The 11,056-nt window shown below is 75.1% G+C and overlaps 1 protein-coding gene across 1 annotated transcript; it reads left to right on the top strand.

Annotated features, from left to right (window-relative positions):
* Window positions 1–3,522: 3,522 nt before the first annotated feature.
* FBXO24 (F-box protein 24) lies at window positions 3,523–9,797 on the top strand. Its single transcript, XM_074941080.1, is given in 13 exon segments — window positions 3,523–3,609; window positions 4,506–4,601; window positions 5,026–5,212; window positions 5,555–5,793; window positions 6,006–6,207; window positions 6,210–6,227; window positions 6,501–6,659; window positions 7,245–7,366; window positions 7,611–7,742; window positions 8,480–8,521; window positions 8,523–8,651; window positions 9,406–9,508; window positions 9,511–9,797. Coding segments are annotated over 13 exon segments (1,803 nt in total).
* Window positions 9,798–11,056: the final 1,259 nt, after the last annotated feature.

Here is an 11,056-nt window from a genome sequence, read left to right as displayed (position 1 = left end):
CAGGCCCGGCCCGAGGTCCCCGTGGGGCGCTGTGGGGCGGTGCCCAGGAAGCGGGGCCGGCCCGAGGTCCCCGTGGGGCGCTGTGGGGCGGTGCCCAGGGAGCGGGGCCCGGCCCGAGGTCCCCGTGGGGCGCTGTGGGGCGGTGCCCAATAAAGCGGGGCCGGCCCGAGGTCCCCGTGGGGCGCTGTGGGGCGGTGCCCAGGCAGCAGGGCCGGCCCGAGGTCCCCGTGGGGCGCTGTGGGGCGGTGCCCAGGAAACGGGGCCGGCCCGAGGTCCCCGTGGGGCGCTGTGGGGCAGTGCCCAGGGAGCGGGTCCCGGCCCGAGGTCCCCGTGGGGCGCTGTGGGGCGGTGCCCAGGGAGCGGGCCCGGCCCGAGGTCCCCGTGGGGCGCTGTGGGGCGGTGCCCAGGGAGCGGGGCCAGGCCCGAGGTCCCCGTGGGGCGCTGTGGGGCGGTGCCCAAGGAGCGGAGCTGGCCCGAGGTCCCCGTGGGGCGCTGTGGGGCGGTGCCCAGGGAGCGGGTCCTGGCCCAAGCTCCCCATGGGGCGCTGTGGGGCGGTGCCCAGGCAGCAGGGCCGGCCCGAGGTCCCCATGGGGCGCTGTGGGGCGGTGCCCAGGGAGCGGAGCTGGCCCGAGGTCCCCGTGGGGCGCTGTGGGGCGGTGCCCAGGGAGCGGGTCCTGGCCCAAGCTCCCCATGGGGCGCTGTGGGGCGGTGCCCAGGCAGCAGGGCCGGCCCGAGGTCCCCATGGGGCGCTGTGGGGCGGTGCCCAGGGAGCGGGGCCGGCCCGAGGTCCCCGTGGGGCGGTGCCCAGGCAGCAGGACCGGCCCGAGGTCCCCGTGGGTCACTGTGGGGCGGTGCCCAGGCAGCGGGGCCGGCCCGAGGTCCCCGTGGGGCGGTGCCCAGGCAGCGGGACCGGCCCGAGGTCCCCGTGGGGCGCTGTGGGGCGGTGCCCAGGCAGCGGGGCCGGCCCGAGGTCCCCGTGGGGCGCTGTGGGGCGGTGCCCAGGGAGCGGGGCCAGGCCCGAGGTCCCCGTGGGGCGCTGTGGGGCGGTGCCCAGGAAGCGGGGCCAGGCCCGAGGTCCCCGTGGGGCGCTGTGGGGCGGTGCCCAGGCAGCGGGACCCGCCCGAGGTCCCCGTGGGGCGCTGTGGGGCGGTGTCCAAGGAGCGGGGCTGGCCCAAGGTCCCAGTGGGGCGCTGTGGGGTGGTGCCCAGGCAGCGGGGCTGGCCCAAGGTCCCCGTGGGGCGCTGTGGGTCGGTGCCCAGGGAGCGGGTCCCAGCCCAAGGTCCCAGTGGGGCGCTCTGGGGCGGTGCCCAGGGAGCGGGGCCCGACCCGAGGTCCCCGTGGGGCGCTGTGGGGCGGTGCCCAGGGAGCGGGGCCCGACCCGAGGTCCCCGTGGGGCGCTGTGGGGCGGTGCCCAGGGAGCGGGGCCCGGCCCGAGGTCCCCGTGGGGCACTGTGGGGCGGTGTCCAAGGAGCGGGGCCGGCCCAAGGTCCCAGTGGGGCGCTGTGGGGTGGTGCCCAGGGAGCAGGTCCGGCCCGAGGTCCCCGTGGGGCGCTGTGGGGCGGTGCCCAGGAAGCGGGGCCGGCCCGAGGTCCCCGTGGGGCGCTGTGGGGCGGTGCCCAGGGAGCGGGGCCAGGCCCGAGGTCCCCGTGGGGCGCTGTGGGGCGGTGCCCAGGGAGCGGGGCCGGCCCGAGGACCCCGTGGGGCGCTGTGGGGCGGTGCCCAGGGAGCGGGGCCGGCCCGAGGTCCCCGTGGGGCGCTGTGGGGCGGTGCCCAGGGAGCGGGGCCGGCCCGAGGTCCCCGTGGGGCGCTGTGGGGCGGTGCCCAGGGAGCGGGTCCCGGCCCGAGGTCCCCGTGGGGCGCTGTGGGGCGGTGCCCAGGAAGCGGGGCCGGCCCGAGGTCCCCGTGGGGCGCTGTGGGGTGGTGCCCAGGGAGCAGGCCCGGCCCGAGGTCCCCGTGGGGCGCTGTGGGGCGGTGCCCAGGAAGCGGGGCCGGCCCGAGGTCCCCGTGGGGCGCTGTGGGGCGGTGCCCAGGGAGCGGGGCCCGGCCCGAGGTCCCCGTGGGGCGCTGTGGGGCAGTGCCCAGGGAGCGGGTCCCGGCCCGAGGTCCCCGTGGGGCGCTGTGGGGCGGTGCCCAGGGAGCGGGCCCGGCCCGAGGTCCCCGTGGGGCGCTGTGGGGCGGTGCCCAGGGAGCGGGGCCAGGCCCGAGGTCCCCGTGGGGCGCTGTGGGGCGGTGCCCAAGGAGCGGAGCTGGCCCGAGGTCCCCGTGGGGCGCTGTGGGGCGGTGCCCAGGGAGCGGGTCCTGGCCCAAGCTCCCCATGGGGCGCTGTGGGGCGGTGCCCAGGCAGCAGGGCCGGCCCGAGGTCCCCATGGGGCGCTGTGGGGCGGTGCCCAGGGAGCGGAGCTGGCCCGAGGTCCCCGTGGGGCGCTGTGGGGCGGTGCCCAGGGAGCGGGTCCTGGCCCAAGCTCCCCATGGGGCGCTGTGGGGCGGTGCCCAGGCAGCAGGGCCGGCCCGAGGTCCCCATGGGGCGCTGTGGGGCGGTGCCCAGGGAGCGGGGCCGGCCCGAGGTCCCCGTGGGGCGGTGCCCAGGCAGCAGGACCGGCCCGAGGTCCCCGTGGGTCACTGTGGGGCGGTGCCCAGGCAGCGGGGCCGGCCCGAGGTCCCCGTGGGGCGGTGCCCAGGCAGCGGGACCGGCCCGAGGTCCCCGTGGGGCGCTGTGGGGCGGTGCCCAGGCAGCGGGGCCGGCCCGAGGTCCCCGTGGGGCGCTGTGGGGCTGTGCCCAGGGAGCGGGGCCAGGCCCGAGGTCCCCGTGGGGCGCTGTGGGGCGGTGCCCAGGAAGCGGGGCCAGGCCCGAGGTCCCCGTGGGGCGCTGTGGGGCGGTGCCCAGGCAGCGGGACCGGCCCGAGGTCCCCGTGGGGCGCTGTGGGGCGGTGTCCAAGGAGCGGGGCTGGCCCAAGGTCCCAGTGGGGCGCTGTGGGGTGGTGCCCAGGCAGCGGGGCTGGCCCAAGGTCCCCGTGGGGCGCTGTGGGTCGGTGACCAGGGAGCGGGTCCCAGCCCAAGGTCCCAGTGGGGCGCTCTGGGGCGGTGCCCAGGGAGCGGGGCCCGACCCGAGGTCCCCGTGGGGCGCTGTGGGGCGGTGCCCAGGGAGCGGGACCCGACCCGAGGTCCCCGTGGGGCGCTGTGGGGCGGTGCCCAGGGAGCGGGGCCCGGCCCGAGGTCCCCGTGGGGCACTGTGGGGCGGTGTCCAAGGAGCGGGGCCGGCCCAAGGTCCCAGTGGGGCGCTGTGGGGTGGTGCCCAGGGAGCGGGCCCGGCCCGAGGTCACAGTGCCCGGCCATGAGGTCAGAGCCCGTCACCCCGGCGCCAGGCTCTGTGAAGCCGTGGGGCGGGCGCCAGCTCACAGAGCCATGTCCCGGGGAGACAGGCGGGCCGGGCCGGGGCCCCCCTGGCCAGGCTGGGGGCAGCGCTGTGGGTCGCTGCAGCGTTTGCCCAGTGGCCGGAGCCGGGCACCGGGGGCGCGGGCAGGGATGGGCGACCGACGCTCCGCCAGGCGGCTGCAGTGCCGGCGGCTCCAACGCGGCTCCCGGCTCTCGGGGGGCGACGAAGCCGTGGGGGTGAGCGGCCCTGGGGGGGCACCGTGGGGCAGGGCTCAGCAGGGAGCTCTGCGTGGCAGGGGGTAGGGCAGAGGGCTCGGCAGGGGGCGCCATGGGGCAGGGCTCAGGAGGGCGCTCTGCGGGGCAGGGGGTGGGGCAGAGGGCTCGGCAGGGGGCGCCGTGGGTCAGGGCTCAGCAGGGGGCTCTGCGGGGCAGAGGGCTCAGCAGGGGGGTGCTGTGGGGCAGGGGACTGGGTGGGGGCTCAGAGGGCTCAGCAGGGGGCGCTGTGGGGCAGAGGACTCAGCAGGGGGCACTGTGGGGCAGGGAGCTCAGCGGGGGGCTCCCTGGGGCAGGGGGTGGGGTGGGGGGCTCACCAGGGGGCACTGTGGGGCAGGGGACTCAGCAAGGGGCACTGTGGGGCAGGGGGCTCAGCAGGAGGGTGCCATGGGGTGGGGGGGCGGGGGGCCCAGCAGGGGGCACGCCGTGGGGCAGGGGAGGTGCCCCCTGCTGCCCCACTGCGGGAGGGCCCAGAGCCTGCCCCACCAGCTGTGCCAGCCACCCCTGGGCCCCTTCTTCGCCTGCTGCCCCAGCCCAGCCCCCTAAGAAGCACCATGGGGGGCAGTGAGTCGCCCTTCGGGGGTCATAGGGAGAGAGCTGGGGGTGGTGTGGAACTGTGGGGCAGGCGTGGGGCAGGGGGGATGCTGTGGGGAAGCAGGGGGCACAGGGGGTGCTGTGGGGCAGGAGGGGACACAGGGAGGGGATCCTGTGGGGGCAGGCAGGCGGCCCAGCGTGATGCCGTGGGGCAGGTGGCTGGAGGCATATGGGGCAGGTGGGTGGCCATGGGGCAAATGCTCAGCACCTGTGGGGGGCACAGGGCCCATCCCGCACCCACCCCCTCCCTGCCCTTCCCCCCACAGGCCAAGCGCCCGCGCTGCAGCCAGGGGGTGTGGGCCGCTGAGGGCAGGACGGACCCGGGGGGCTCAGCCCCCATCCAGCGCCTCCCCCCGGAGCTGGTGAGTCAGCACAGGGTGGGCTGAGGGGCTCGAGCTGTGGGGCTGTCGAGCCCAGAGGGCCCCACACCCAGGGGGCTGGATCTGTAGAGCCCACAGGGCCCCACACCCGGAGGGCTGGGTCCGTAGAGCCCAGGGGGCCCCACACCCGGAGGGCTGGGTCCGTAGAGCCCAGGGGGCCCCACACCCGGGGGGCTGGGTCCGTCGAGCCCAGGGGGCCCCACACCCGGGGGGCTGGGTCCGTCGAGCCCAGGGGGCCCCACACCCGGGGGGCTGGGTCCGTTAAGCCCAGAGGGCCCCACAACCGGGGGGCTGGGTCCATAGAACCCAGAGGGCCCCACACCCAGGGGGCTGGGTCCATAGAACCCAGAGGGCCCCACACCCAGGGGTCACGCTGGAGGTCCTGCCCCCTCCTCTCGCCCCCCAGCTGGATCACATCGTCTCCTTCCTGCCGGTGCGGGACGCGGTGGCCCTGGGCCAGACGTGCCGGTACCTGCGCCAGGCGTGCGACAGCGAGGGCGTCTGGCGCCGGGTCTGCCGCCGGCTCTGCCCGCGGCTGCGCCAGGAGGGCACGGCTGGCGCCCGCCCCTGGAAGAGAGCCGCCATCCTCAACTGTCAGTACCGGGCGCCGGGGGGCGGGGCTCGCACGAGGGAGGGGCGGGGCTTGCACAGGGGAGGGGGGCTGCTTTCCATGAGGGAGGAGTGGGGCTAACATGGGGACGGGGCAGGGCTCGCACGAGGGAAGGTGGGACTTAGATGAGGGAGGGGGGCTCGCACGAGGAAGGAGCGAGACTCTCACGAGGGAGGGCGGGGCTCGCACAAAGGGTTGGGGCTCGCACGAGGGGGTGGTGCTTCACACAAGGGGCGGGGCTTGCAGAAGGGAGGGGCGGGGCTTATGCAGTGTCTGCACCCCCCCCTCTGACCCCACCCCCCGGATTGTGTGCCCGCCCCCCCAGACACCAAGGGCCTGTACTTCCAGACCTTCGGGGGGCGCCGGCGCTACCTGAGCAAGTCGGTGGCCCCGCTGCTGGCCCACGGCTACCGCAAGTTCCTGCCCACCAAGGAGCACGTCTTCGTCCTGGACCACGGCGGGACCCTCTTCTTCCTCCGCAACGCCCTGGTCTCCTCGGCCCCGGGCCACCTCCAGTGGAAACGGGCCTGCCGCTACGTGGTGCTGTGCCGGAGCGCCAAGGACGTGAGCCCTGCTGGTGGCAGCGGTGGGATGGTTCTCCATGCCCCGCCCCCTGAGCCAGGCGGTCCCCGCCCTGGGGCCGGAGGGCCCCACACCCCATTCCCCGGCCCGCTGAGCCAGCCAGTCCCCACCCTGGGGCCGGCGCCCCCTAGCGGGGACAGGCCCCGCACCCCATTCCCTGCCCCACAGCAGCACCGTCCCTTCCCCCCCCGCAGTTCACCACGGACCCGCGGAGCGACGCGGGGTACCGGAAGTACGTGTACGTGCTGGCGGCGCGGGAGGCGGCGCCGGGCGCCGGGCGGGCGTGCGACTGCGTGGAGGTGTATCTCCAGTCCAGCGGGCAGCGGGTCTTCAAGATGACGTTCCACGCCGCCATGCGCTTCCGGCAGCTGGTGCTGGTGGGGCAGGAGACGGAGCGGCCCTGCTGCTCCTGACAGGTGCCCGGCGGGCGAGGGGGGGCGGGGTTTATTCCTCTGCTTCTGTGGCACGTGAGTCTTACTGTCCTAGGCCAAGCCTGGGCGTGCCTCAGTTTCCCTGCGTGCTGCACCAATATGGCGGCGGTGGGAATGGAAACCCCACTCGTCCCAAGGGGGCACCCCGTAGCCAAGGGCTAGCGCGGGGCAGGAGAGGGGGGAGCTGTGGGGCCCGGATCCCCACGGCGCCCGCCTTGACCCCTGCCCCCCGCCGGTTCGGGGCCCGTCTCTCGGCAGAGGAGGGGAAGATTTACAGCCTTCTGGTGAACGAGACGCAGCTGGACCAGCCCCGGTCCTACACGGTGCAGCTCGCCCTGCGCAAGGTGTCCCGGTGCCTGCCCCACCTCGCCGTGCGGGCCATGACCTCCAACCAGAGCAGCGCCGCCTTCCTCACCGGTACGGGGTCCCCGCGCCCCACAGCGCGCCCCACAGCCCGACCCACAGCCCCCACACGGACCCCTCATCCCCACCCGCAGCCCCGCCTCACCGTGCGGGCCATGACCTCCAACCAGAGCAGCGCCACCTTCCTCACCGGTACGGGGTCCCCGCGCCCCACAGTGCGCCCCTCAGCCCGACCCACAGCCCCCCCACGGACCCCTCATCCCCATCCGCAGCCCAGCCTCGCCGTGCGGGCCATGACCTCCAACCAGAGCAGTGCCGCCTTCCTCACCGGTACGGGGGTCCCCGTGCCCCACAGCGTGCCCCACAGCCCAACCCATAGCCCCCCGCGGACCCCTCATCCCCACCCGCAGCCCCGCCTCGCCGTGCGGGCCATGACCTCCAACCAGAGCAGTGCCACCTTCCTCACCGGTACGGGGGTCCCCGCGCCCCACAGCCCAACCCATAGCCCCCTGGGCAGCAACCCCCATCTCGCAGCCCCCTGAGTGTCCCTCAGCCTGACCCGCAGCCCCCTGCTTTGATCCTGCCTGGGGGGCATCTCTCCGGTCTGACCCCCCCACCCGCTGCGACCCCCTCTCTCAGACAAGGGGGCCGTGTATTTCGAGGTCCACACGCCGGGCGTCTATCGCGACCTCTTCGGGACCCTTCACGCCTTCGACCCCCTGGATCTGCAGATGCCGCTGGCCCTCGCCCTGCCCGCCAAGGTCAGCGGTGGGGATTGGGGGGCTGGGGGGCGCTGGGGCAGGGCTGGGGGTGCTGTGGGGATTGGGGGGCCCAGGGCCCTGATTTGCAGGTGAGCGGGGGTGGCGCTGGGGGGAAGGTCCCGGGGGTGGGGGATGGGTCCCGGAGCCTTGTTTGAGGGGGGGCAGCGTCAACAGGGGTGTGACACCCCCCCCAGGATTGTCCCCTTGCCCCAGGCGCCCCCTCTGACCCTGCCCTGCCCCCCAGGTCCTGTCCTGCGCCCTCGGCTACAACCACCTGGGGCTGCTGGACGAGTTCGGGCGGCTCTTCATGCAGGGGAGCAACCGCTTCGGGCAGCTGGGCACCGGGGACAAGATTGACCGCGGGGAGCCCACGCTGGTGAGAGCCCCCCCGGGGACCCCCAGCACCCCACAGCCCCCCCGGAGCACCCCAGACCAATATAGCCCCCCGAACTCCCTGGCACCCCACAGCCCCCCCTGAGCTCCCCCGGGCCCCCCCAGCCACCCAAAGACCCCCAGCACCCCACAGCCCCCCCGAGCCCCCTGGTGCTCCACACCCCCCCCCGAACTCTCCCCAGGCCCCCCATAGGCCCCCAGAGCCCCCCAGCCCTCCGTAGCCCACCTGGGCCCCCAGCACCCCCACAGCCCCCCTGAGCTCCCACAGGCCCCCCACAGCCCCACAGCACCCCATAGCCCCTCTGGGCCCCTTGGCCCCTATAGCTGCTCCAGGCCCCCTACAGTCCCACATAGCCCCTCTGGGCCACCACTCTCCCCCCCATAGCTCCTCTGGGCCCCCCAAAGCCCTCCCGGCCCCCATAGCCCCTCTGAACCTCCCCCAGCACCCCATAACCCCCACAGTCCCTCTGGACCTCCCCCAGCACCCCATAAACCCCACAGCCCCTCTGGGCCCCCCCAGCATCCCTGGCCCACCGTAGCCGCCCTCCAGGCCCCCCCAGCCCCCCACTGCATCTAGGGGCTCTCAGGCAGCCCCCATTCCCAGGCACCTCCAACACCCCCCCAACGTCCTCCCCAGACACCCCCAAACCTCCGACAACTCCCCTCCCCCAGCTCGGGGCCCTCCCATGACTTGGCATCTTCTCCCCACCCCCCGGGCAGGTTCATGAGCTCAAGTGCCCCCTGGACATCTGGTGCGGCCTGAAACCACTCGCTGGCCCTGCTGCAGAGCCGGGAGCTGGGCCAGGCCGTGCTGGGCTGCGGCTGCGGGGCCGGGGGGCGGCTGCCCGGCTGGCACAAGGGCAGCGCCACCTTCGTCAAGCTGCAGGTCAAGGTGAGAGGGGCCGGGGGGAGCCGCCCCACCCCGGAGTCAGCCGCATCTTGGGGGGGAGCAGGGCCTGGCACCAACAGCCGCCCCGCCCCAGAGTCAGCCGCATCTGGGGGGGAGCAGGGCCTGGCACCAACAGCCGCCCCACCCCAGAGTCAGCTGCATCGGGGGGGGGGAGCAGGGCCTGGCACCAACAGCCGCCCTGCCCCAGAGTCAGCTGCATCGGGGGGGGGAGCAGGGCCTGGCACCAACAGCCACCCCGCCCCAGAGTCAGCCGCATCGGGGGGGTAGCAGAGCCTGGCACCAACAGCCGCCCTGCCCCAGAGTCAGCTGCATCGGGGGGGAGCAGAGCCTGGCACTAACAGCCGCCCCGCCCCAGAGTCAGCCGCATCGGGGGTGGGGGGAGCAGAGCCTGGCACTAACAGCCACACCCCCCCAGAGTCAGCTGCATGGAGGGGCAGAGCCTGGCACCAACAGCCGCCCCACCCAGAGTCAGCTGCATGGGGGGGGGCAGAGCCTGGCACCAACAGCTGCCCCGCCCCAGAGTCAGCCGCATCTGGGGGGGGGGCAGAGCCTGGCACCAACAGCCGCCCCACCCCAGAGTCAGCTGCATCGGGGGTGGGGGGAGCAGAGCCTGGCACCAACAGCCGCCCCACCCCAGAGGTGGCCGCATCTCAGCGCCAGGCGAGGGGTCCCCATGTCACCAGCCGCTCCGCCCCAGAGCCAGCCGCATTCCCCCCTCTCTCCGGCTCCCCGGCAGGTCCCGCTCTGCGCCAGCAGCCTGTGCTCCACCCGCGAGTGTCTCTACCTGCTGTCCAGCCACGACATCGAGGGGGGGCCGGTGTACCGCGAGCTGCCCCCCAGCCGGGCGCCCCCCCGCTGGAGAGCCCGGGGGCCCAGGCCTGCGAGCAGTACCTGAGCCAGCTCCAGGGCTGCCCCACGCTGGCTGGGCGGCTGGCCAAGGTCAAGGAGGCCGTGGGGGCCCTGCCCCTGCCCCCCTGCCAGAAGGACTTCCTGTGGGAGGCCCTGGAGCTCATCCGGCGCTCGGCCCGGCCCCGCAGCCCCCCGCCTGCAGCTAGCCCCGGATCCCGCCCGCGCCCCGCCCCCGCCAACGGGGCCCCCAAGTTCCCCCCGATCATGGACCATGATTGACAGACGCACACGCTAGAATTGGGAATAATAAAGCGTCAGAGGAGAAGCCGACGGCGTGGTCTGGGGGGGGGGGCAGGACCCCCGGGGTCCGATCCGGGGTATCCACTGCCCCCCCCAGTCCATGCCCACCAGGGCCTCCAGCAGAATCAGCATCACCCCGAGGGTGAGGAGGAAGGTGGGGCCGGGGGGCGGCCCCCCAGCTGCCCCCTCTCGCCCCGGGTCATGCCCAGCTCGGGAAGGTGCAGCGGGGGGACCCAGACGGTGAAGCAGGCCCGGGGATCTTGGCCCTGCCCCCAGGCAGCAGCTCCCCGGTGGGCAGGAGAAGGGATCCAGCGGGAGGCCCCCCCGCCCCCGGCCTGCCAGGCCTTCGCCCTGGATCCAGGCTGGCGTGGGGGGGGGGTGGCGTCCGTCTGTCCCCCGCCTTGGCCTGGGATCTGGTGGGGCAGGGGGGCTGAGAGGCAGGGGATACGGGGGCAGGTTCCTGCGGGATGGGGGGGGCTGAGAGGCAGGGGATATGGGGGGCAGGTTCCTGTGGGATGGGGGGGCGCTGAGAGGCAGGGGATATGGGGGGCAGGTCCTACGGGGGGCTCAGAGGCAGGGGATATGGGGGGCAGGATCCTGCGGGATGGGGGGGGCTGAGAGGCAGGGAATATGGGGGGCAGGATCCTGCAGGATGGGGGGGCTGAGAGGCAGGGGATATGGGGGGCAGGATCCTGCAGGGGGCCTCCCTCCTCCATGTGCTGCCCCCCTCCCTCCCTGGGTTAGAAGCCGGAGGGGGGGCCTCCAGGCTCCCTCCCCTCCCACCAGCTGATCAGGACCCCAACCCCCCGCGGTGGGTCTTCAACGTTCTAACCCCGCCCCTCCGCGGAGCTCGAGCCTCCCAAGCCCCCGCCCCCATCCCCTGCCAGCTGATGCAGACATTCCACACACACACCCCCACCGGCCCAGCCTTAAAGGGGACGCTTCCCCCCACCCTGGGGCGCCCCATAGGTACGGGCCCCCCCATACAGATCAGGGCCCCCTGTACCACGGTGGGGACAGACCTGGGGGGGGTGACTGATCCCCTGTGAGCAGAAGGGTCAGATGGGGAGGAAACGTGACCCCCCCCGGCTCACTTCCCCCTGGGCTCCTGCAGGTCCCCCTTTGGCTACTGGGCCAGCGTGGGGGGCAGACACTGGGCCTGGCTGGGCGGGGGAGGGGGCATGGAACACCTGGGTGCAGCCATGACCCCCCCACACACATCTGCTGGGCCCCCCATG

This window comes from Natator depressus, chromosome 28 (genome assembly GCF_965152275.1).
Source record: "Natator depressus isolate rNatDep1 chromosome 28, rNatDep2.hap1, whole genome shotgun sequence".
Lineage (NCBI taxonomy): Eukaryota > Metazoa > Chordata > Testudines > Cheloniidae > Natator > Natator depressus.
This window is presented reverse-complemented; position numbering and strand designations above follow the sequence as displayed.